Here is a 26,493-nt window from a genome sequence, read left to right on the forward strand (position 1 = left end):
ATTTGTGGCCTACCTACATATATAACACGAGCGGTGCGACTCCGTCCTTGTTTCATGTTTTTGACAAACTCATCTCGACACCTTGAAGGTTTAAGATTTAAGACAGCTCTTAACTGAAGCCTTTCACACTCAGTGTTGGGAGAACGAAACTGCAGGTTGCTGAGTGTTTATTGTGAATCTTTGTGGTTCATATTAATCCGTCCTTTCTGCCTTTATATAATCTTTTTTTTACCTCAGTGCACATAATGGACCTCGTCTGTGAGCAGCAGTTTGTAAATACACACTAAGAAGGAGCGTTTAACTCACTTGAACTGGAATTTAACACTTTTAATACTTTATGTTTTTGGTGCCAAAATACACCTTTTCTTCTCCGTGATGGGTAAATATGAGGACAGCTGTGTTGGTCTGTCATGCTAACGTCACACACACTGATTTCATCCTGTGGATTCTCCCGTCAAGACTGCAGTCAAGTGGAATAAAACTGTTCAGAGGGCTTTGTTGTTGAAGTCTGACAATAAAAACATTCTGTTTTTAAAATGTCTCACTCGATTTTTGGGGTGTTTTCGTTGTTTCGTTATCACGTTAGAAGACCATAAAACGGTGTAAGTCCTACCTCTCCGTCTTCTGCCTGCTCCCTTTTTCAGAAGATTTTCCCTTCATGACATCACAAAGGGCAGTAGCCCCTCCCCCAGGTGGGTGACATTCCCACAGCTAGGTGTTTGAGTCTGCCTTCTCACCGTAAACAAGAGGACATGGAGCGAGTAATAAGAGGTGTTTCTGCCTCCTTTGTCGTATGTTGTGTCCTTGTTATCGTCTCTCCTGAATGTAGATAACCCGCGTACATCAGTAACTCTGCAGACTGATAATCTGCGATAGCCACTGTACTCCACTTCACTTTGGTTTTAATCCAAAGTGCAGGACGCCTGCGGGCTGAAAACAAGCAGCTCAGTCCGTCCTGAAGATGTCAGAGCGGAGATATGAACTCCTCTGTGAGGTCACTGCGGGGCGATGAAGGACAAAACTCAGCTGACTCAGCACATTTGTCCTGCAGCAGCGGTGGGTGGGTGACATCAGAGGACATGAAGGACAGATTGTGAGGAGCTGATACTCTCTCTGATTAACTCTGATAGTAATACAGTCCTTACAGGCTCTGGGACACGACCCTCTGATTCTGTATCAGCTCTGTGTTACGCAGAGGAAAGGGAAGCTACGTAAGCAAAGATGTTTTTGGTTTGGTGTCTTTTTTTAGCCGGACTGGGGAGAGGGTCTGGGAAAACCGAGGACAGAGAGAGAGAGAGAGACAGTGAGGAATACAGACAGGCGCTACAGCTCAGATGTGATCCAGCTCTGAGGCACACAAACTTATCACAAGGCCAAGGGGTTGCAAGATGCCTTCAAAATAACAAATAAAATGTAGAACAAATCCTAATTGGGGGGGGGGGGGGGGGGTTTGGATCTTCCTCCAGACGGGTGGGCGTCTTGCCCAGCCGTCTGGAGGAAGATCCAAATCCAAATCCAAATGGATAATAAATTGGATAAAACTATTAGTGAATATGTGTGGCTGAGCTCAGGCTGAATGTGTGCAAACATTAATCCGACAGCGCCCCCCAGTGGCAGGAGGCGTTAGTGTTTTCTCTGGCTCCAGTTTCCTGTTACCAGCTTCAGTAGCATAAGAGTGTCACCGAGCAGTACAGACTACAGATTTACTCAAACCCCCTTTAAGTGGAAGCAGATGAGTTTAACCTCTGCACAGTAAAGCACGAGTCTGGACACACGAGGTTGCCTTCAGGGGCCGGGAGGAAAATTTTAATCTAAAACTTTTTTTATACGTAAAGAACAGAGCAACAACCCCTTTTTTTCTCTGGAAAGTTGAAGCACGGCTGCCAGGTTTTCTTTTCTGGGAAAGTGTCAAGATGAAGCTGGAGAATAAAGATTTAATAACAAACAAACACATGTACTCAAGATACTGAAGTTGTACAAGCTTGGAGGAACTTAAACTTCACGATTATTTCCATTTTATGCAACTTGTACTTCACTACATTTCAAAGAGATATATTGTTCGTCTATGTTATTGAACTATTTCTATTTAACAGCGAAATACAGCCGAACGTCCTGCTAGCTAGCATCCACCTGCTAGCATTAGCTAACGTTAGCGTCAGGCACATCGGAGAAGTAGCTTAATTTTATCAACAAAAAAAGCCAAAACAACCTTTAAATTTACCCCCAAAACGTAAGTTTTATTTTTAATTATTAATTTAATTAATTAATTAATTATTATTTTTTAATTTTAGCGAAACAAAAAAAAAAACCCTGTAAATTTACCCTAAAACGTAAGTTTACCCTTAAAATAGAGTGTCTCTCTTAAATTATTCAAATAAATCACATTAATAAGCTCACAGTTGAGTTGTGGGTACTAAGAAAAACTATTAAGAGATTACAAATTTTGAGTCACAGATTATATCAGCAACGGAAAAACACGAGCCGCAGAAAGGGTCCCTGAAGGCATCATCTTCACTTTTTTTTTTCTTTCTAGGAAAACTTTCCAGGGAAAATGAAATGCAATCCCAGCCGGACCCCCAGTCCATTTAGAAGTAACATCTCTGGAAGTAGGATTGTGAAATCAGCTTCCAGGAACTAGACGGAGAACAAAACGATCTGTGATGACGGGGAAACAACCAAAACAACTGCAACACATCCTGCAGCAGCAGATCCTCCCATTTGGTCTGTGAAGTCTGGACATATTTTCTAAACTCATATTACAGTGATTTTTTTTACTTTTTCAAACTGAAACGTGACAGGAAAATAGTTTTTAAGCGTCAGAAACAGTAATTTGGTGTTTTGAATGAGGGGAAACGTGACTGCAGTGGGAGGAGTTTAAAAGTTGGTGACTCCAGCTGCTCATCACACCTCAGATCAGAACCATTTCAGTCTGCACATGAAGGAGCAGCTGGAGAAATAAAACAGGTGAAAACACAACAGCTTCTCTGATTCCTCCATAAACCCTGATGCGAAAAATCAGAATCACATCTGCAACTTTTTTTTTTTCTTGACGATGAAAGCAGTGCCAGCGGAGGAGGTCAGACGCGCTGTGACTTTTTTCTCTCTGCAAATTTTCCCCTGGACTCTGGAGGAGCTGAGATGAGGAGCAGAGCCTGAAGCTGTTCCCACTGAACAAACCAGAGGTGAGTCCAAACATCCGGGGGAGTCTTCATGCAGAGTCCCCTGAAGTTATGAAAGTCAAACAGAAGGATTGACTATTGACGATTTTACCATTTTAACGGAGTTGTCCTTCTTTTTTTTGTGTGTCTTGATATAAATAGTTAGTGATGTACGTTTATCATATCGGCCTACTTCAATAAAATGTAACGACTTCAGTTGGCTACACACGTTGTCATGGAAACAGGCCGCATCAGGTGGCACTCTAAATGTCCTGAAGGTGAACAGACAGTGTCGCTTTTAAGAAGACAGTAACGAGTGTCCACAAATCGTCTCCATGGCAACGTTCGGACGAGATGAAACGGCTCCTTCTTGAACGATCACTTTCCTTTACTTCCGTTTAAAAGAATCAGGCTGCGTCCGAAATCTCTCCATATTCACTCTGGACATTATAGTGCACTAGATAGTGAGAAGGGAGGGAGGGAGTGAGTGATTTCGGACACAGACAATTAAAAAAAAGCTGACAGGTGTTTCTGCTTCCTGTTTGGAAGTCAGCACACAGTTTACATACATGTCTTTGGAATTATTTTGATGCATTGATATTTATTTATTTAGCTCTTTGAATACGAAATGTAACGCTGGGTTCCCACTATACCAACATAAACAACAACAATCATAGCACTGTTAATTATCTTAACAACAAATATCATAAACAGTTTTGGCATCGGGGTTTATGTCCAGGAATCAGATCAGGACGGGTGCATCTCTAGTTAATTCTACTATATTAGATTCTCTCTGTGTTAAGTAACGTCTGTATGTGGTTTGCTGTACATCCATTTACCAATCTTTAAAATGTTTTAAAATATCATGAAATGCAGAATCTGATGTGAAGTCCTCACATGTTTTAACTGTTGTCCACAAAAAAATCAAAAGGTTTTTAGTTTTGTATTTTTTTTTGGACATTTCAAAACCTGAATCATGAATAAAATGACTTCATCGACTAACTGTAAAGTAGAAGACAACACAAACTGTTTGCATGGATCTGCTTTTACATGATGTGTTGTTGTTGTCTGATCTGTGCAGCGGAGAGCTGACGGTGGTCGTCATGTCTCTGTGGATGATCCTCCCCGTCAGCCTGCCCGTCGTCACCATCACTGGAATATGGCTCGTGTAAGTTTCAACACCTCCCACATGAGTTTTGAATCCACTGAGAATCAGCATTAGAATCTGAGACTCCACCTGCAGCGATCCTGATGAACTCGGCTGTCTGTACGAAGGTCAGCGATGTAACACAGAAGACAGTTTTTGTTGTTTATTTAGCGGTTGTGTTGAAGCAGATTCAGCCTGGAAATACCTCCAGGCTCTCCTGACATGTGAAGCCGCTTGTCTGCTTGATCTCCCCACAAACATGTTCACACCATCAACATACCTACACAAACATATACACAACTATGAATCAACATAGTAAAATAAAATATGAAGAATTATTATTCATGCATCATCGAACTTCACCCCAACCTGTGATCGAGCATTAAGCTCCGTCCTGTTCGACTCATCATCTTGAGTGGAGTCGCCAAATGCAACATGGCCGACAAAGCTAAGCTAATACCCGACTGCGTTAGCTTAAATTACATGCGATGTTATAACTCCTCTGGACGTTTGTGAGGAGAATCTTTAATCATAAAGACACGTGGAGAATCAGAGAGCATCCGTATGGTCTCTCCTCTCAGAGTGACGTCACGTTTGTTTTGATGCTTGATGTGAATGAAAGACTTTTAACACGAGGATAAATGTCTCATTCAACAAGACGTTGAGTGTTAAACAGCAGCGAGTTCATGGGACAGGTGTTGAGTTGATCCTTTAATCTGACGTTACGTGAAAAACTTCAACGTGCTCACATTCAGTCAAACTTTGATCTCAGGGTGAAGTTACGTTTTGACAGTCGGGTGTTTTAAAGGATGACGTCACGTCGTCTGTTCTTTGAGTGATGATTGTTCTCTCCTTAATTCACAGATACGTGATGGCCCTCTACAACCAGCACGTCTGTCCTGTGCACAACTGGTACAGCGCACACACACACACACACACACACACACACACACACACACACACACACACACACTGCTTCTTTGCATCTTTAGTTAAATGACGTCGAGCGTTTAGCAGCTAAAGAGAAGAGTTTATATTGAGTAAATATTTGACTGACATTCAGCTGGAAAATCACAAAAAGAAATGCTAATTTAAAAAAGTGTTGATAGATGAACAAACGAGAGGCAAGTTAAAAAAAATAAGATTTTTTTTTTTTTTTTTTAAATATTGTTAATGTGCAACAAAACTCAGTCAGTGATTATGAATAATTTCTGTCCATGAGCCGAGCTCTCTCTTTGCTGCTGTTTGTGTAGCATGAGTTTAAGAACGGGTCCTTTTATGAGTTTTCATGTTGGAGCCTTTAACGAAACATCGAGGAAGACTCGGCTCGGCTCGTACTGACGGATTGTTCCGGAATAAATGAAAGAAAGAAAGAAAGAAAGAAAGAAAGAAAGGAGAAAGAGCTGCAGATGTTGAGAGGACGGGAGAACGTGTAAAGAAAGAGTTCATGTGGGCGAGATGGATGAAGGTTACAGTGAACCAGGAAGTTAAGAAAAGGCGAGGAAGAGGAGGAAGAAGAGGAGGAGCGTCATATTTACAGTCACAGGAGCAAAACTCAAAGTAAAAAGTCCTGCCAGTTCATCCCAGCTGGTGCAGGGAACATAAACACACCGCAGCACAGTCGTTTTAATGTCAGCACATCTACAGAACGTTTATCAGAGCAGATTCCTGTTTAAAGAATCCAAACAGAGACGTTTCAGGACTTCTTGTTTTTCGGACTCTTGGACTGGTGCAGACGTCTCCTCATGAAACGAGTTCAATAAGAGTCAAACATTCAGCATCCTTCACATGAAACACATCATGAAGTCATCAGATCAAACACATCAGGCTGTCACTTCCTTTACAGAAACAGGAAGGAGTGCGTTTTTAAACCTGCTGAATCTGATCAAACTTTAAATGTAGAACATGAGGCGTCTGATTGGCTGGCCTTACAGTCGCCAGTCATATGTATATATACGTGTTTCTGAAATACTCAGAAACACTCAGGTTTCGTTTCATGCAGGGTAAAGAGGAAGCCCTGACGCCGTGGTTAAACTTCAAAGATACTTTGGATGAATCTTTAAGACGTGAAGCTCAAACATTAAACAGACTGTTTCGTACTTTAGATTCATGATGAGAGTCGATGTTTGACCTGCTGGAGATTTAGTTTTTAAACTTTGACCCACTTAAGACGAGTCAGCGAGACGTGTGTTTACCTGTGTGTGTGTGTGTGTGTGTGTGTGTGTGTGTGTGTGTGTGTGTGTGTGTGTGTGTGTGTGTGTGTGTGTGTGTGTGTGTGTGTGTGTGTGTGTGTGTGTGTGTGTGTGTGTGTGTGTGTGTGTGTGTGTGTGTGTGTGTGTGTGTGCAGGCTCTACAATGCGTCCTGTGAGGAGCCGCTGCCCTTACAGAGAGGTCCTGTCCTGTGCTGCACGCTGGACAACGTCCCTCTCATCAGGTAACACGTCACACCTCTGCAGCTCTGTGTGATCATCAGAGAGCGTTTTCATGGTCAGCTGACGGGACAGACGAACGAGCATGACGAGGAAGCTGCAGAGTTCACCGTCTGTCACACACGACAGGAAACAGCGTTCGTATGAAGTGGTCACACGTTTGGATTCATGTGAAATATGAGCGGTCTGAGGTTCCACTCATTCTGTTTCTGCTCTTCTGCAGATTTACACACTTATCTGAAGGATACGATCAAAACAGGATAAATAAGACATTTAGAATAATAAACAAGAATGAACATATGTTTATAAATAGTTATCCTTTGTTCACGGATACGTACGGAAGCCCTTAGAGGACATTTTTAGGGATATTTCTTTTCATTAAAGACAAAACAGAAAGAGAGAGAGAGAGAGAGAGATTTGGGAAAGGAGCCACAGGTCGGATTTGAACCCAGGATGTACATGGGGCGTGCACACCGACCACTTGGCCACTGGTTCCCCATTGTGAATCATTTTAAGTACCGAACAAACAAGCTGAAAAAGTAGAACATGCTTTAGCTAAAGAGAAATGTGTAAGCGCGTTTTCACGGTTTGAAATCGAGCGAATGGAAATGAGGTGAAAAGATTTTAAACATGTGGATTAAATATGGAGAAATTAGAGTCCAGTGAAAGTAAGAACTGAAGTGTGGAAACATCAGTCTGAGCAGCTGCAGCTGAGCTTTATGTCTGATGAGTTCAAACTCGCCCGTCTGCGGCTCACCGCCGGGAGGAGGGGGGGGGGGGGGGGAGAGAGGGGGGGGACGCCCTTTTCACCCCGACAGGAAGAAGCACTTTTGTTGTGTGTAGTGTCTCCTCCGGCGCTCTTTGAAATGTCTCCACACCGAGACACAAACTGTAAACAACACATTGTTCATCCTGAATACGAAGACAGTCGGCGGTCGGACGAGCGAGAGAGAGAGAGAGCGAGAGAGAGAGAGAGAGAGAGAAGCTTGGCCTTCAGGAAACTTAAAAAATCTGTCCTCATGTTTCAGATTCAGATTTTTCACCTCGGGACCTTCTGGCGTGCTTTTCATATCACAGAGTCAGAAACACATCATATAAACCACAGTGAGGAGGAATGTCTGCTAAAGAGCACGGGACCAGAAACCAGGAAGGGGTGGGGGGGGGGGGGGGTACTGTAGATCGTGGATCTGACCCGGACCGCTCCAGCCCTCACTAAGCGCTGTGCTCTGTGTTTCCTCTGCAGTAAATGTGGGACCCTCCCTCCTGAAAGCTGCTTCTTCAGCCTCATCTGCAGCACCGGATCCTTCATGGGTGAGTCTCCTCGTAGCTCCGCCCCTTTACGCACACTCTCCCGACATGTCTCCGAGTTCGACCGGACTCTGTGTGTGAACTCAAACTTTCAGGGTTGTTTTTTCAGCTGTCGTGAGTCCAGAACCCCCCTCGCCAGGCCCCCCCGTGAGGGGAACATTTACTCGATGCCATGAATGGTGCATATTTACTCCCCTCATGACCCACAAGTATTCCCCCTCTGACCACGAGGGCATCGCCCCCGCTCCGCTGTGAGCCAGATCTACTTTAAAGCAGCTATTTTTAGGGGATTTCTCAGGTTCATCGCCCAGCGTGCTGCCGAGTTGAAATCGATTTCTACGTTTTCTAGTTAAACTCGGTGAGGAAAGTACAGTGCAGTGGTTTTAATTCAGAGGATTAAAGTTCATTAAACTTTAACTCTGAGTTCAAACTGGGGAAAAGCAAACATTTCTCTTTCCACTGGAGAACACCTGCAGCTTGACTGAGCTGACTTTCAGCCTGGCTTTGCATCCAAAACCTCCTCAGTCCGACCTGCTGATGGGGGCCTTCGACACAGCCGACATCAGATCTTGTTGTTGAGTTAATGTGATAACATGTGTGTGAAGTGTGTTGTTGTAAATCCACTCTGATCCTGTATTTGATCATGTCTATAAACCCCTCTATTTCAGCCCTGCTCAGAACAGGCTGTTTCTGCGTCTGTAGCTTTAAATATGTAAATGAGCTGTGTCTGACCACGCCCCCTCTCTGGAAGGGCTCGGGTGTACTCGCTGCTTTCTGGCTCCATGTCCTATTGTTTACGGTGAGAAGGCAGACTCAGAGGGCAGAACAAACACCTAGCTGTGGGAGTGTCACCCACCTGGGGGAGGGGCTACTGCCCTTTGTGATGTCATGAAGGGAAAACGGCCTGTTTGAGCACACATTTTCTGAAAGGTGGAGCAGGCAGAAGACGGAGAGGATGGACTTTTCTCATCATTGGAGGGTTTGTAGACAGATTAAAGTAAAAACACGGTGAAGTGTATTTTATATAATATTCGACCTTTTGGACTTCAGCTGCAGCTTTTTTGATGTCGCGTCGCGTTCGTTGCATAACGGGGTTACGGAGTGTGTTTGTAGTTTCTCACACGGATGTGTTTGTTTGAACGGCGCTGCGAGACGTTTTTGATGTGGAGGAACTGGGTTTGGTGCAGGAGCCGCAGGTCACGTAGGCCTCGAAGAGGATCCAAGTTTACTGGATTATATCAGATACTACACGTGATGTTATTACATTCCTTTGTCCTCGGGGGGCAGTGTCTGTTGATTGGTCGCCCTGTTAAATTAAAAGCTTTTCTCTTTGTTCTTAAAAAACGCTTTGTTTAAACTCGACGGCGTGTTAAAGATCAGATCACTGCTGGATTATCATTCTGAACATGAAACAGGCGCCGTGTGCAGCCTGCAGCGTGTTGAGCTCCAGATGTGAGTGTGGGGAGAGAGGAGCTGGAGCAGAGTGGAGGAATCTGCTCACACTGAGATCTGCAGCGTCAGCACTTTGTGTCTTTGCGTCTTTGATGCTGCTGCGGCGTCCTGATCTCTGAAGGAGGGTAAACGCTTGTTCGGGACTCCGTGAAAACTTTGCACGATCTTCAGAAGTGATGAAAATGTAAAGAATGTTTGTGTGTTTGTCTCCGCCCTGCAGTGATGCTGATCGGCCTGCTGCGATACGCTCACGTCATCGAGAAACACCAGAACTGCATCCTGAACACGGCCGGTCTCTCCACCTCGTGGATCTGTGCGGCTGGACTCATCATGGTGGGAAACTTCCAGGTAAATCCACGTCAAGCCGAACGCAAAGTGTGGAGGCGTTGGGAGGCGTGTCGCCGGAGACGAGCGGCGACGTCGTCTCCAAACTGCAGCTCGCTTTGGTTTTAATGCTGGAGCTCAAGGACGCCCTCTGCTGGATGATAACGATTCACACTCTTCATTTAAAGCTCGAATAAAACATCAAATGATAACTTTCTGATTTCACGAAAAACTATTTAACGAGTCGACACGTGAAGCTCGTGAAAGCGTGGTTACATCACTTCTTACATAATGAACAAGAAAGCCTGGACTGGGAGAGAATGGGATCTCACTGTGGGTGATTCCTGTCTTTGTCAGCCTCGGTTTCTTTGTTTTTGCTGGAGTTGGATGTTTTGAATAAACGAGGGTGCGGCCTGATCGTTTCATCGCCTCGCCGCTCTTTTACACGTGCTCGTCAGAAAAGGTCTCTGAGGCGTCGTTGCACACGACGCGGCCTTTTTTTCGCACTTCGAAGTCAAAGTCAAGTCTTGGTTTTTGTGGGTCGTTGCCACGGTGACGGAGAGCTGAGCATCATCTGCGGTGTTGGCTTGATTGAAGGTGGTCAAGGAGGTCTCGAGCGCACAGAAAGACGGTGACCTTGGATCTGACCTCCGGATCTAAAGAGGGAGCGAAGGATGTTTATCTTTCAGCTCCGCTGCAGGTCAACAGAAACAACGTTTGTTTGCCCCTGAAGCTGAATATTTTTCTCTCGACATGTGCGAGGAGACGAACCTGTGACGAGGCCTCCGCAGCCTCTCACGTTGTTCACGTTTGATCTGCACGCCACGTTGTCCCGTCAGCTGACAGCTCGACGAGGAGCTCGCTGTGAGGCTCGCCTGCTGTGCTGACTTTGGACACATGTACAGTAGAGAAGAAGAGTTACAGTCCAGGACATGTGTGTACATGTAGGTGATGCTCGGACACACACACACACACACACGCAGGCGTGGCCTCGGGTGCTGACTGTGCACGTTTTCCAGGAATGTAGTTCAGAATTTGAATGTTACACGGACATGTTTGTGAAGAGTTCATCGTTTGCCTTCAGGAGATTCTTTTTTTTTGAGCAGCCTGCCTCGAGTGGACGATCGAGGTACTGCAATTTTGTGTTGGCTTCATTCTTTAACACCGGAGGTTACCGCTGTGGTTGTTTCAGGGGTGCAAAAGTCCGAGCTTGGAGGTCAAGGGTTAACGAAGGACAGCGGTGCGTTCAGGGTCAAATCCACGACTTTGTTAAAGTGAGACACAAAAACAACCTAAAGAGTCACAACACTTCCCCTTCAGGTTGTTTTTAGAGCTCTAGATATTTTCCCTCTTCTGGTGTTGAGACAACGAGAAGTCAGCCGCCATGTTTCTTATTGTCACAACGCTGTTGCCATGGTGATTACAGCCGATTTAGAGCCCTCCTTCCATTACTGGATACGCGTGTTTATGTCGTCCATCGGAGCAGTTTGAAATGTTAGGAGTTCATCACATTCAGCCCTCAGAGTGTGTGTGTGTGTGTGTGTGTGTGTGTGTGTGTGTGTGTGTGTGTGTGTGTGTGTGTGTGTGAGGCCCGGTCCTGTTCTGCTCTCTGATTGGCTGAGGCTCCCCCTCCCTGTCTCCATCTTACATAATGAAGCTCAGTGTTTGAACCACTGTAAACACGGCACATAAATCAGACTGAAGACACGTTCCTGCTCTTTGTTTCTTCCCTGTAATCACTCCGCTGCAACAGCTGCTCCGTCCTCCTCTAAACTCCATCATCTCCAAACCAGCTGCTGCCTTTACAACACGTGTTTCATAAATCTACTTCCTGTTTCTCTGACGCCAGTTTTCTCCATTCAGGGTTTCTCATTCTTTGCGTCTCTTTGGGGTTGAATGAAGGAAAAGGTCTCGTTTTATAAAGTGTCTGTGTTTCACTGTGTTTGTCCCTCAGGTGGACTTCGCTAAAGTCCTGCACTACGTGGGAGCCGGAGTGGCGTTCCCGTCCAGCATGCTGTTCGTGTGTCTGCAGTCGGCTCTGACCTACAGACTCGCAAAGACCCAGGACGAGTACCGGATCGGACACCTCCGGGTGATGATGGCGCTGCTCGGCCTGATCGCTCTGGTGCTCAGTATCCTGCCAATAAAATCCACGGTCCCTCCAGGCTCCCGTAGACGGAGCTCCTCACTGTCTCCCTGTATTTAGTTATATATATATAACATTTGAATTTCTATTTAAAAGACATCACGTCTTGTTTCCACTAGTTTCCGTTTTTTTTTTTTTTGTGAAGTTCAAACTCTGACTGTGAGGCTCATTACTCCACAGACTGTGTTACATCGCCCCCTGCTGGACAACAAACAGACCTACAGCTCTCACATAAGAGACTTTCAGCATGCAACAAGAAGATTCTCTTACGTCTCACCAAAAAGTGTCAAAAGCAGAAATTCATCAAATATTCACCTGCAGCAGGTCAGCATGCTGTTCAGGATCCTCTGAGCAATTTCACACATTCTTAGGAACCATATTTAAATCAGCAGCTAATGTAGACTAAGTCTCGCTACTTCCCCTCGTCCCCGTAAAGACTGAATGTTTTCGGTTCGAGTCTCTCGCCGTTGTTCTCCTTGACCTCTGACCCTCAGGTGGAGTTTTCTTCTGCCAGGAGAGCTTCGCCCTGCAGCACGCCTCCGCCATCTTCGAGTGGATCTACTGCATGCTGATCATGATCTTCTACGGGACGTTTGCCTTCGAATTCGCCGACATGTCCGGGGACACTCTCATGGTTCTGTCCAGAGGAGGAGGAGGAGGAGGAGGAGTGCTGAGCTTCCCCACACCTGGACACAAGACAGAGGTGGGAGGGGGCTCCAACCACCGCCAGCTGGAGAACTTATCGATGCTGTGACCAAACTGTGGGAGGTTTTTATTTTTTATTTTAGTGAACTTGGGAGACACTTAAAGACGAATGAAAAGCCTGGAAGCTGCAGCCTGCGAATCCTCGCGCTCATCCCTGCACAGACGCTGCTCGGCTGATCGGAGACCAAAGATCGGTACTTTAATGTTTCTCTCGTTGCAGCAGTGCGACGTGCTGCACGAGATTATAAGTGCCTTTTCTGACCACACACACACACACACACACACACACACACACACAGTCCTCACCGTTCCTTTTGAACTCTCGTCGTGAAACAATCGCTCTGAATAACTTGGCTGGAGTCGCCTCCTCTCAGAAGTTAAAGCTCCTCAGATGTCGGACGTTCGGATTGTTCTCTCACTCAGGAAGTTTTGTTACATAATCGGCTTCACAAGTCAACCTTACCGTGTGCCAAGAATAATACGCTCGTGTAACGCGCTGTCATCGTCGTACTTGTTGTCTGGGATATTTGTCCTCACGTTGAAACGTTTTTAATGTCATGCAAGTAATTCAAGTTATGATAGCCTCGCCTTCTTTATGCTGATTTGTGCCTAAATATCTTCTAATCATGGCTCGGCTGTATATGTGCATACGTCAGAAACAGAGAAACACTCTTTGTGCTTCATCTGATCACAAACAGAAGAAGTTTTTTTATAATAAGCAGAGAAACCAAAAAGTAAAAGGAAACAGGAAGTTCCCTCCATAATGTGTTTTTATTTTTAGAATAAATTAAATATCTTTGTTTCAATTTTTTTTTTTTTTTTTTGTGTTTAAAAATCTAATTTGCATATTTGTTTGGACGAAAATGTGCAAATATGAGAAGAAGAAAAAAAAAATCCTCATGAGGACACGTGACTTCTTCGGGGCGTTTACTGGATTCATATTTTCGCTCTAAAGTTTTTGCTCAAAGGTTTAAAAAATGGATCTGAAACATTAGCAGATAATCTCTGAACTAAAAGCTTTTTGAATCTTTACAAAATGTGATATTTTAAAGGAGCAGTACGTAACTCTGCCACCTAGTGTTCAAAATGTGTACTACAGTCTACATGTCTCTAAAGTACGACCTCATTTTGTGATTTGATCACTGACACATATCCCTCATGTTTTCTTTTTGTTGTTTACGTGGATATAATTTTCCAGAGATGCAAAGATGTTTTAAACAACGATCACAAAAGAAAACAACACGGTCGTATGTTTAAGATGACTTTAATCATTTTCACCTTTGTTCTCTACAAAATAAGATGATCCGAAGATATTAAGAAAACTTCTTTTTTCTTTTTTTTTAAAGGGAGGAGGGATTTGAGATATTTAATTCTCGAGTTTTTAAATACATTTTTTTTTATTATAGACGAGTATCTGTTAATGAGCTGCAAACTAAACCGGACTCTGACGGTGAGCCGGCGTTCAGTCTCAGGTTCTGTTAACAGCTGCAAATCAAATCACACGTAGCTTTAATTTTAAAATCCTTGAAGTGTTTCCATCATCCAGTAAAAAGCTGCAGACACTCTGCCAGCATCACCAGAGAGAATCAGGGTCAAATACTGACCATAAGATGTAAACATGGCGGCTGTCTTTAACATTTGGTCGTTCAGTCAAACGTCTGCTGACCACGAGCCGCAGACACGTGACGCTGTGCTGTAAGTTTGGCACAGAAACATCATTTCAGCGCGCTCGTGTTTCAGCTGCGGAGTCGTAAATTAGAGAAGAAAGCTGCAAACACCGATCACACACTCGACCCCTCACAGCTGCCTTCTCCTACAGAGTTACAGGAGAGCAGCTCTCTCTCTCTCACACACACACACACACACACACACACACACACACACACACACACACACACACACACACACACACACACACACACACACACACACACAAACTAGAAGTTTAAGTTCTTTGGGACCTCCCAGGGAAACTCCTTCCTGCCAAAGTGTCCGTATGAAGCCGTCTTCTGGTAGATCGGTCTCTTCAGGTCCAGGTCTCTGCAGCAACATCAAGTAAAGGAGAAAAATAACGACCAAACATGAGGTGGAAAAAAAAACCTCCTTTAGTGTCGTCGTTGTCGGTTTAAAACAAACAGGTGTAGAAAAGATGGTTTTAAAGCAGACCTGACGATGACACCCGGTCGCAGATCAAAGTTTTTGTTGACGATCTGCAGCAGCTCCTTCTCGCTCCTCTGAGACGAGCCGTAGGTGAACAGGGAGACGGAGAGCGGGTGGGCCACTCCGATCGCATACGCCACCTGAAAATACAGACGGGATGAGATAATTCTAAAGAAGTGAGAGAGAATCTCTCTCAACATCTCAGGTTGGTATGTTGGATGCTGGTCTGACCTGCACCAGCACCCTGCGGCACAGCTGAGCCTTCACCAGAGACTTTGCCACCCAGCGAGCGGCGTAGGCGGCCGAGCGGTCCACCTTAGTGCAGTCCTTTCCAGAGAAAGCCCCGCCCCCGTGAGCCCCCCAACCGCCATACGTGTCCACGATGATCTTCCTCCCCGTCACTCCGGCGTCACCCTGACAGAAAAACAGCACAAAGATTGAGATTTACTTTGTCTCTAACACACCTATAAACCCCTCTATGTCAGCCCTGCTCAGAACAGGCTGTTTCTGCGTCTGTCGCTTTAAATATGTAAATGAGCTGTGTCTGACCACGCCCCCTCTCTGGAAGGGCTCGGGTGTACTCGCTGCTTTCTGGCTCCATGTCCTATTGTTTACGGTGAGAAGGCAGACTCAGAGGGCAGAACAAACACCTAGCTGTGGGAGTGTCACCCACCTGGGGGAGGGGCTACTGCCCTTTGTGATGTCATGAAGGGAACATCTCCAAACGGCCTGTTTGAGCACACATTTTTCTCATCATTGGGGGGTTTGGAGACAGACTAGAGACTCTGGTTTGAATATAAGGAGCTTTGTTGAAGAGGTTTACTTGCGGTCCTCCGATCACGAAGCGTCCGCTGGGCTGCAGGTGGTAGACGGTGTCCTCGTCCAGGTACCTGGAGGGAACCACAGCTTTGATCACCTTCTCCTTCAGGACTCTTTTCTGCTCCTCCAGACTCACGTCGTCGTCGTGCTGCACCGAGATCACCACGGTGTGAACACGCTTCGGGATCACAGCTCCGCTCTCCTGCACGTAATGAACCGTCACCTGGAAGGGGGCGGGGCGGGGGCGGGGCGAGGGGGGGGCAGTGTGAATGTCGCAAACTGCCCAACTTATCGAGGACGCCACAGGAAACGTGGCTGCAGGAGCTGGGGATCAAACCCACGACCGACTTCCACTGATTCACAGCCGCCCCTGAATACTGCTACATAACGTCCTACCTGTGTCTTGGAGTCTGGGCGGAGCCAAGGAACCGTCCCATTACGTCTCAGTTCGGCCATCTTGGCGTTGAGTTTGTGAGCGAGGACAACGGTGAGCGGCATGCACTCCTCCGTCTCGTCTGTGGCGTAGCCGAACATCAGACCCTGTGCACGCAGAGCGAGAAGAAGTGACGACGAGACAAACTGGAGACGTGTGTCTTTATTCTGGAGACTCAAACCCGGGTCGTCCCCCTTCTGGAGGACTTTAGTCTGACCTGGTCTCCAGCTCCGATGTCGCTCTCCAGGCGATCGATATGAACTCCCTGAGCGATGTCAGGAGACTGCTCCTCGAGGGCGACAAGCACGTTACAGGTCTTATAGTCAAAACCTGGACACACGGAGACACGCGGAGTTAGACTCGAGGCGGTCCTGCTCCTGACCGGAGCAGAGGCGTAGACGCCGACAGTGACCGAGACGCCCGTGACCTTTGCTGGAGCTGTCGTAGCCGATGTCTCTGATGGCGTCTCTCACCACCTTCTGATAGTCCACGACGGCTCGTGACGTGATCTCACCACACAGCAGCACCATGCCCGTCTTACACACCGTCTCTGTTTCAACACACACACAGAAGTGAGCTGTGTGTGTGTGTGTGTGTGTGTGTGTGTGTGTCACTTCTTTACTCACCACAGGCCACTTTAGCGTCAGGGTCCTGCGTCAGGTGAGCGTCGAGCACAGCATCACTGATCTGATCACAGATCTTGTCTGGATTTTAAAAGAGAGAGAGAGAGAGAGAGAGCGAGAGAGAGAGCGAGAGAGAGAGAGAGAGAGAGAGAGAGAGAGAGAGAGAGAAGTGATGAACTAATTCATGCATCACTTTGTGATTCTGGAGGCGTCCTAGCGTGACCGTCTGCTGCAGATGTCACATTCCTCGTGTGGCTCGAGCCTGATCGCGTTTCAGCGCATCCATCAGAGAGCGTCACGTCGCCATGACGACAGGCAACAAGCTCTACCTATGAATAGACTGTACAGGACATCACACTCGTGGCGTCCACTGTAACTCTACGAGCGGATCAAAGCGCCAACACACTGACTTCCAACCTGCACAACTTCTGTTTACGACTTCTGACTTCTGCAGTGATGAAAAATCAAAAAAAGAAACTCGGGACCCCAACGTGCTCTGCCTCAAAGCATGCTGGGTAAACGTGTGTCATCCACATTTTTGTCAGGTTCAGTTAAAGATTATTTGGAACAACTTTAAACCACTTCATCGTTTAATTATTCATTCGATGCACATTTAAACAGGAGCAGGTGAACCGTCACGTGTTTACACTGAAGCAGAGCTGCAGAGCAACATGATGTGCACATGTGATAATGCACATGTGATAATGCACATGTGATAATGCACATGTGATAATGTGCATGTTCAAGTGCAACATCTGCAAAGCTTCAGGTGATACTCTTTGAGCTCCTCCGTGCAGCACTCAGGAGTCTGCACATTCCTCAAAGTCATCAATGACTGAAACATAAAGACACGTTGACTCCTCGTCTGTCTCCGCTGCTCGTTATGAGCTGTCCTCTACTCACCAGGATGTCCCTCTCCCACTGACTCGGAGGTAAACATGAAGGAGCCGTCGTGACGAGCGCTCTCGTCGTTCCCCTCCATGGGACCGTTCATCTCGTCCCCGAGCAGAGCGGCCTGAACGCTGGAACACAGACTTCAGACGTGACGATGAGAAGCAGAGAAGAAGAAGAAGAAGAAGAAGAAGAAGAAGAAGAAGAGTCCTGATCTCACACCGAAGACTTTGGCTTCAGTTTAACTTCACAGTCCCGGAGCGGAGCGCTAAATAAAGCAAAGACAACACACACATACTCCTGGCTGCACACACACACACACACACACACACACACACACACATGAGGGGGAGGGGGACATGAGAACCCGAGGGTCAGACCATTCAGAGGTTAGAAAGGGGACAGAGGAATGCATTTTTCTTCTTCTTGGAAACCACATGAATTAAAGTCCTCCTGCGCTGAGTGATGGAGACGGGACTCTTCAGACTCTCAGGATCAACATGTTTTCTCTTAAATCAGACGGGTTCTTTTCTTTTAAACTCCCGACGCTCCCTCCACAGATTCATTCATGCCTGTTTGATTTGTGTCTTTGTACCTGGGGGCCCCTGAGGTATCTGATGGGGGGGCCTCTGCGGCTATGTACACACACTCTGCAGTCACCCAAATGGGCCGCTTTCCCTGCAGACGAGCTCAGGTCATCTGCACAAAGACACAAAGAGTGTTTGTCAACCGTTTCCAACGATCACACAACGTCAACCACGTGACCCCGTCTGTTCGAGTAAGAAAGAGCTTCCAGCCTCTCTTAAAATAAATCATACAGAAAAATGTTTGGCTTTGCAGGCGGCCAATTATTTTGTGTTACCGGGTTTAAAAAAAAACTATTAGTTCGTGTGTGTGTGTGTGTGTGTGTGTGTGTGTGTGTGTAAACCTCCAGCGACAGTGGGGGTCCCCAGTCTCTATTTTTAGGGGTTCACACGCCAAAAAAAGTTCTTCATTGCCAGGACCAGGGTGTAATGTACTCTGTTGACCACTAGGTGTCAGCCTGCTGCAGAGGCACAGTTCATACATGAAAACAACAGAGGAATCACTGTCACTGTTCAGTGTTTCATTGAGAAACAAAGAAAGACGATGAGAAGCATCAACACCAGCACACATCTGGAGGGTGACGGCTGAGTGTTTAGAGCGGGGGTGTCTAAAGTGCGGCCCGGGGGCCATTTGTGGCCCTTGAGTGGATTTTTTGTGGCCCTTGACTTCAAATCGAAGAATCAGAAGATTTTGGCCCCAGGCCTCATCAGATGGCATATTTCGTTCTTTTTGTCTTTTTCATGTTAGCGAGGGAGACCTATAAAAGCCTGACTATTCTTTCCAAAAAATCAGAACACAACAGTTTCCCACTGCGATTAGTTATTGTGTATTTACATTATTTTTTGAAGAGGTCAAAATACAAAAAGTTCCTTCCAATATTTAGCAATTCTAACGCGACAATTTTGGCCCGCAAGAAAAAAAAGTTTGGACCCCGCTGATTTAGAGGATCGACACGCTGATGTTCTTCCACTTTAACAGAAGACAGAGAGCGTGATGATGTTAAACCACAGAAGGCTGAACAGTTAACAAGTTTTATATGATACACCCTTAAATTAAAGTTTAATTCAATTCCAGTTTAGACATTATTTTTCTCAAGATACATGTGGGGGTTTTTTTTGTCTGTATTTGATTGGTCTGTGGCGAGAGGAGGAAATCTGACAGACCAAGAAGAATCAATCAAGAAAGAAAAGTTGACAGTCTGGCAGATCTCCAATAGAGATATTTTATAAACATAAAACAGCTCCTTGTTATTCAGGATGTGTCACAAGGACCCTCGTCTTCCTCTTGGACCGCTTTCATCAAGAGCTTCAGTTTGATGCGTCACGAGACTTCTTAAAAATAGATTTGTCAAGCAGCCGATGTTCAGATAAGAGGACACCACTCATCCTGCAATGTCTCCCTCTAGTGTCGGAAACTATTCTTGTCCTCCAGAAGTCAAATCAGTCTGTTTTTCTTTTTTTTGTCCACAATATAAATCTACACTCTTTCCTAACCTGCCGACTCAAACAGCATTATAGTGTTGCGTTTGTTGGGGACTATTTTCAGAAGCGGATGAATCCTCAAATGATCCTCGAGAGACGATGTAAAGACAGGAGGTAAAACTGGCTCGAGTAAAAAGTGTCAGGAGAGAGTTGAGGAACACGGTGGATCAGATCCTTTACGTAATGATGTCAGACTGTGTGGAGACATGTGAGCGGTAAAACCTTGAACTTTAAGATGTTTTAATTTGATCAGGCGCGTGTACGCACGAGGATTACGTTCCCGCCATCACGGCCTCTTTTCACACAACGACCCGTTGAGTTCATCTTCCGCCGCTCTTCTCCAACCGACTCCTTCGACGTTTAGCGTGGTCTAAAAACATGGCAGTGTGGTTTCAGTTATCCCTGATTTTCTTTTTGTTTTAATCAAATGAAAGGATCGGCAAACAGAAGGTTGTTTAATGAGCTTAAAAGGTTCAAGGGAGGAGGATCTTATTGGGTTTGGACAAAGCCAGACAGGCTGTTGCTAATCTTTATGCTAAGCTAAGCTAAGCTAATCGGCTACAGAGCTTCATGTTTATGTTGACACGGATCTCCTCATTCAGCGATAACCAGGAGAGCACATTTCCTTCCATGTCAACTTGATCTCAGCCGCCCTGAGCTCCACTTCCTGTCACAGGTGGACGTCTCTGTTTCACAGGTAAACAGACTGTCGACCATGTGAGGACTTAAAGGGTGTGTAAGAGGGGATTCTGAGCCTGAGAAGGATCCCACGGCAGCACCTGGCCCGCTGTTAACTCCACCACGGGATAAATCCAATCATCTTCATCCCTACAGTCAGAAACAGCTGTTACACTGGGAAGGTTTCCAGAGAGAGAGAGAGAGAGAGAGAGAGAGAGAGAGAGAGAGAGAGAGAGAGAAGAAAGGAAGGAAAGAAAAGTGTAAATAAGGCACAAAGAGTCTCGTCCTGCCAACACATGGCGGCCTCCACATTCCCACACAGATTTTGAGCGTCAGATATTCCGCTGCTGTTTTCCAGAGCTGAGCGGCTTCTCGGCTTGGTGTAAAAGTTGGCACCCGGTGTGTGACAGCGAGAGGCCACAGATGGGCGTGAAAGACACGAGGGTGACACAAGGGTGCACTGTTCAGTCCCTCGGGCCTCCTCCGCCTTTACGTGCCAACGCTCGACCTTTGTGCGCCGCCGCCGCACCGAGCTGTTACTGTATCTGCTGCTCAGTCCAGAGGTCACACTTACTGTACGCAGTTTAAAGACAAGTACAGCTCACTGAGGAGCTTTAATGTTGTTCAAATTATATTTCCATTACGTTTAAAATATATCTAAACATTCTGTTTTATTAGAAACGTTTTGTGGTTATTTAAAAGTTAAAAAAATCTGTCTGATATTTCTGCTGTCTTAAACAGTTCAAGGTCACGTTATGCAAAATCCACTTCCTGGTGTCTCCAGTCTGTCTACAAAGTCCATCCTCTCCGTCTTCTGCCAGCTCCAACAGGCCGTTTGGAAGTTTTCCCTTCATGACATCACAAAGGGCAGTAGCCCCTCCCCCAGGTGGGTGACGCTCCCACAGCTAGGTGTTTGTTCTGCCCTCTGAGTCTGCCTTCTCACCGTAAACAATAGGACATGGAGCCAGAAAGCAGCGAGTACACCCGAGCCCTTCAAGAGAGGGGGGCGTGGTCAGACACAGCTCATTTACATATTTAAAGTGACAGACGCAGAAACAGCCTGTTCTGAGCAGGGCTGAAATAGAGGGGTTTATAGGTGTGTTCGAGACGAAGTAAATCTCAATCTTTGTGCTGTTTTCTGTCAGGGTGACGCCGGAGTGACGGGGAGGAAGATCATCGTGGACACGTATGGCGGTTGGGGGGCTCACGGGGGCGGGGCTTTCTCTGGAAAGGGGACATGGAGAGAGACAGCTGGAGACAAATGTCATAAACACGTTCAGAAACATTTCATTCAGATTGTTTGAATATTTCACGTTTAAAAATCAGGCTGAAACTTTAAATCTCACAAACACCGAATCATCTTTGGAACACTTTTAGATTCATGAGCAGTAACGGAGACTTTAAGAGTCACAGGGATTTCCTGCAGAAGTTCAGGAAGTTCAACCTGCCTCGGGATCTCATCTCTGAAATCTGCAAACACAGCCGTCCATACTAAGTGCACACTTTGCATACATCAGGACGTCCTACTAAGACACAGATCTGCCTCTTGGACTTTAGTCCGTCTTTTGCTTTTACAATATTTTAAAATTCTGTTTATGAAAATCGGCTCAAAAGGAAATTCAAAAAGCCCGAGGCATCGAGGAGGCAGAGAAACAAAAACACGCTGCACGACATGATGCAAACGTGTGCAAGCGGACGTATTCGGGCATCCTGTCTGAAGGCGTGCTGCTCCTGACATACATGTGGGATGTGTTTCTATCGTCATACATCCATCATCCATCATCCTCACCATGTGGTTTGAATCAAAAAGCAAACGGGACAGAAAGAGACGACACATGGAATTTAAATTAAATATCCCTACTGTTTCTGTTTTTCACAATAATGAGTCGAAGGTTCGATTTTAAATCATTAAAAAAAAAAAAAAAGTTTTTGGGAGGCGTCTTCAGTCTCAGTGTCTCTCGACCCCTCGGGGGCCCCCGACCCCCCACTTTGGGAACCGCTGTGTTAAATTGTGCAGCCAGTGAGCGTAACGACTCCGACGTGTTTCAGAAACGAGGTCAGGTTGCGTCACTCGCTTGTTACTAATCATTTTGCATTTACTCATATATTGGTTAAATATAAAAACGCTGCGCTGACCTGCTGCTGGGTCACTTTCTCATGTCATGAATCAAACGTGTTTCACAGCTAACCGACATCAAACATGATGATTGGTCATGAATTTGATCGGAATTTAATTTGAGAGAAAGATCAACACCTGAAGTATGTTTGAAAAGCTTGAGTCCGTATAACAATGAAGCTTCTCAGATAGATAGATAGATAGATAGATAGATAGATAGATAGATAGATAGATAGATAGATAGATAGATAGATAGATAGATAGATAGATAGATAGATAGATAGATAGATACTTTATTGATCCCGAGGGAAATTCAAGGACGTGTCATGATGCTTGTTCTGCTGTCACTCTCCCTCCAGTGAAGTCCAGCTCTGATGTTTGTGGAGCAGCTCTGCTCCTCAGTCACCAATCCAATTCAACCAATAAGCTGCAGGATGACTGTGAGGTCAGGACTTAGAACTTTAACTTGCATCTGGGTATTTTCCTCACTTTGAATCTTCTCAGACGACAGATCAAAGTGTGGACATGAAACACAAACACACAATTCTGCTTTTAATCAACGTGTCATAAACACACTTTGCATGTGCATGTGTGTGTTTACACCGTGTGTGTGTGTGTGTGTGTGTTTACACCGTGTGTGTGTGATGGCAGCAGATGGACTGAAGGCTGCCGGGAGCAGACAGGTTTGCATTTCAGGACAGAAGAGTGTCCGCTCCGCAGCGCCCCCCTCCGGCCGGACACTGCACTGCGGACAGAAAGCCGAGTCGACCCGGTGAGCGACTGCCGCTGAAGAGACAACACCGCTGTCTGCACTCAGGTAAGACAGAACACACATTTTTGCAATAATTTCATGGCTCAAATGTGGAAGTCGGACACATCCCACCGAGCGGCTCGTGCGTGCGCCAAACGCTGCGTCGTAATTCTCCATCGGCATTCGTCTTGTCACTTCATATTTTTTTTTGCATGAGGGTGGAGAGCTCGGGCCTGTTTGCGTTTACACGTATAGATACATCACACACATGAACGAGGTGTGTTTTTATTGCATCGTATGGCAGCAGGGAGCCTCCTGCTGCAGCTTTAGGGCTTTAAAATGAGACTTTGATTGCGCGCGAGCTCCGTGTCCATCGATCCTCTGATCCAATAAACAGAAGGAACAAAAAAAAAAACGTGTTTTTGTTGTAGCCATCATCGCTCCAGCAGCAGCAGCAGTCACCTCCCCACAAACACGACATATTCTGCATGTTGTTATCACAGCAGCAGGAGGAGAAAAAAAACACACAAAAATGTCTCCACCGTGCATCCATCCGGAGCAGGTCCCGTCCTCGCGCGCGGTAACAAGACTAATCCGACTGAATATTTATAATCTGATTATTCAAGGATTCCCTGGGGACAACAATGCCATCTTATTTCTCTGATATTTACTGGTATTGAGCGGTGGTAAACACCTCTTGTCTTTGTGTGATTGTCGCGCTGTGTCAGTCTGAATGTGTGTGGACTCTTCACGTCGCTCCTGTTATTCTGGATCTTTCGCTTCTTTCTTGCATCTGAGGGCCTGAGTGGTTTTTGTAGCAGAGCTGTACGTGCAACACATCTCAGCTCTTTAATTCTTCAACCTAATTCCCTGCATGTAAAACAATGCACTAAAACAAGCCCTCCCCTGTGTATTGCTTCATTTCCATGCAGTGTCCCCGTGCGTGTTCGTGTTCCTTCATTATTTAGAGAGCGGGTTTCTGGGGGGGTTGGGGGTTTGGGGGGGGGGGGGGGGGGGGGGGGGGGGGGGGGGGATCGGGATGCTGATGATGATGCGGAGACTGTGCGCAAATGCCAAGCCCATTTTTCATGTCAGTGTGCACAGCAGCGTCTCTCCGCTGTCAGTGAAGCGGGCTGCTTATCTGACACATATGGGCTGGTCAGTAATCCGCGCGCGCGGGGTCAGTGGACATGCAGGCTCTGATCCACAGTGGGTGCATGAAAAGCCTTTCAGCACCGAGCCAGACCAAAACAAAGACTCTAATTCACCGTGTGCGTGTCAGTGGTGACAAAACCTGCTCTGGTGGACGTCATGGATTAAGGTCTCTTCCTTCCGTAGCACCTTTCCTCCGTCCTCACGGGAACAGATAGATTCCTTTGCGTTACATTACAGGAGGAGAGGAAGGAGGAGGAGGAGGAGGGGAAACGGGCATGTTGTAGTGTGTAACCGCAGCTGCGGCCAGATGATCCACAGAAAGAAATGAAAGACCCTCTCACCAGCTTCATTGTGTTCATGTCTGGATCAGGCGCAGACTGTCTCCTGCAAGTTTCTGCAGCAGCGTGTTGGCACAGATGAGAGAGTGTAGAGATGGACTGGGACCCCTCCCTTCATACAGAGTGCTGAGGCTGTGGTTCATTTTAAATGATGGGTCTGCTTTGTGTTGCTCATTCAACGTTCAGCCCATTAAATTGACTTTATCAGCTTTCATCAGGAACAGAGATAAGAGGGAGTAAGGCCATATTTGGACTTCCTGGAGGGGAAGTGCTCAGTAACCATCTACTGGTGATGAGTGAGGACCACAGACTGTGTAGTCACCACCACCATGACATCACCCACAGCTTTCTGCATTAAAGCATTTAAAGCATGTTTGTTTTTTAAAGAATATTTTGGTCGAGAGGGTGGAGCTGGAGAGAACGAGTGGTTAGGCTAGCTTTAAAAAAAAAGTCTTTAATTTAATGTTGTTAAAAGAAGGCCTCGACAGTTCGCTGGTCTTAAATTGTCTTTATAAAGATGTTAATTTATTCTGCTCGTGTGAGTGAACAGGCGCGTGCCCGATCAGCTGTCAGGACACAGAAACCAAACGTTCCCGCCGCTCAGAAGCTAACGTTAGCTGCTCGCCTCTCAACGAGGACCTGAGTGAGCAGCGTTTTATTCAGTCGCGTTAACTCGGCGAGTAAGCTAGCTAGCTAGCTAGCTACATTCTACAAGCTAGCTAGCTAGCTGACGAGCTTGTAGAATAACGTAATGTTTGTTTGTTAGCTCACCTCGGGCGCTATCCTCCGAGACTGAAGGAGCAGCATCAGCAGGCTGTCAAACAAAGCAGCCAGATACCTTTTATAATACATGATAAAGATAGCTGAGTTATAAACAGGCGTTCCCTTCACAGATGTCCTGAATGGATCAATAAACAACAGAAACCAAAACTGTTTCTGGTAGCACGAGTGGCTGTGAGCATGTGTAGAAGAGCCTAATCTTGAGGAGTCTGTCCCAAGTGGTCACTTCAGGAACTGCACTTTCTGGCACATCCAATCTGTCTTATTTTGAAGGACAGACTTTAAAATCTCTGATCCTGTCCTTGATGTTTGAGTTTAGGACTGTAAGTGAATTATTTTTTTATTTAGCCGACTGTCATCTTCTTCAGTTCTTAAGTCCAACATAAGAATAAATGTTTAAACAAAGCTGCGACTTCCTTTAAAATATATTTTTTAAGTCTTATGTTGGAACAGTCCCTTTCTGAATTTGGCTGCTGACGTGACTGAGTCATCCGCCTCGGAGACACATGCATTATGAAATGAGTCTTCAGTGCTCCATTTAGCGCTGTCAGGCTACTGCCACGCACAGGCTCAGGTCCAACAGTGACCGCATCCAACCAGCCTGCCTTATTTTGGAAGGACCTGCAGGAGGAGCTTAGGCTGGCAAAAACCAACATCACCAAAATTACTTTCCTCCAGCCGAGCTTTTAATATCAGTCGGACAGATTTACCGCTGCAGGGGTGAAACAACGTGTTGGTTCATTGATTGGTCCTTTTTTTATAATATAAAGAAAACACACAGACAGTTTATGAGCATAAAAATTAAGCAAAAACAAGAATGTAAAAGAAGCTACGATTTCACAGAAAATGTATTTAGATTATTTTTAGCTACTTTTTTATAATTTGTACTTTTCCACTAAATGTAATTATCAATAAAACAGATTATCTGATCTTTTTTTTTAAAAACCCTCCAAGGCCTCACTCCTGACTTATATACTATTTTATACTTTATCAAATACCTGTCAAATTTGGCAT

The 26,493-nt window shown here is 45.8% G+C and overlaps 2 protein-coding genes across 2 annotated transcripts; one reads left to right on the forward strand and one right to left on the reverse strand.

Annotated features, from left to right (window-relative positions):
* Window positions 1-2,294: 2,294 nt before the first annotated feature.
* On the forward strand, window positions 2,295-13,468 carry LOC306817088 (transmembrane protein 150A-like). Its single transcript, XM_079333704.1, has 8 exons — window positions 2,295-3,182; window positions 4,240-4,326; window positions 5,170-5,217; window positions 6,653-6,739; window positions 7,978-8,045; window positions 9,715-9,842; window positions 11,773-11,950; window positions 12,459-13,468. Exons 2-8 carry the CDS (start codon window positions 4,262-4,264, stop codon window positions 12,716-12,718), a joined length of 834 nt encoding a protein of 277 aa, XP_079189830.1. The 5' UTR covers window positions 2,295-3,182; window positions 4,240-4,261; the 3' UTR covers window positions 12,719-13,468.
* An 890-nt stretch (window positions 13,469-14,358) lies between these two features.
* Window positions 14,359-18,108, reverse strand: LOC306817084 (S-adenosylmethionine synthase-like). Its single transcript, XM_079333698.1, has 9 exons — window positions 17,608-18,108; window positions 16,708-16,785; window positions 16,509-16,631; window positions 16,299-16,411; window positions 16,045-16,188; window positions 15,653-15,871; window positions 15,061-15,243; window positions 14,836-14,969; window positions 14,359-14,709 (listed from the first exon to the last, which is right to left on the reverse strand). Exons 1-9 carry the CDS (start codon window positions 17,696-17,698, stop codon window positions 14,607-14,609), a joined length of 1,188 nt encoding a protein of 395 aa, XP_079189824.1. The 5' UTR covers window positions 17,699-18,108; the 3' UTR covers window positions 14,359-14,606.
* Window positions 18,109-26,493: the final 8,385 nt, after the last annotated feature.

Source organism: Symphodus melops (assembly GCF_947650265.1).
Source record: "Symphodus melops genome assembly, chromosome: 21".
NCBI classification, from domain to species: Eukaryota; Metazoa; Chordata; class Actinopteri; order Labriformes; family Labridae; genus Symphodus; species Symphodus melops.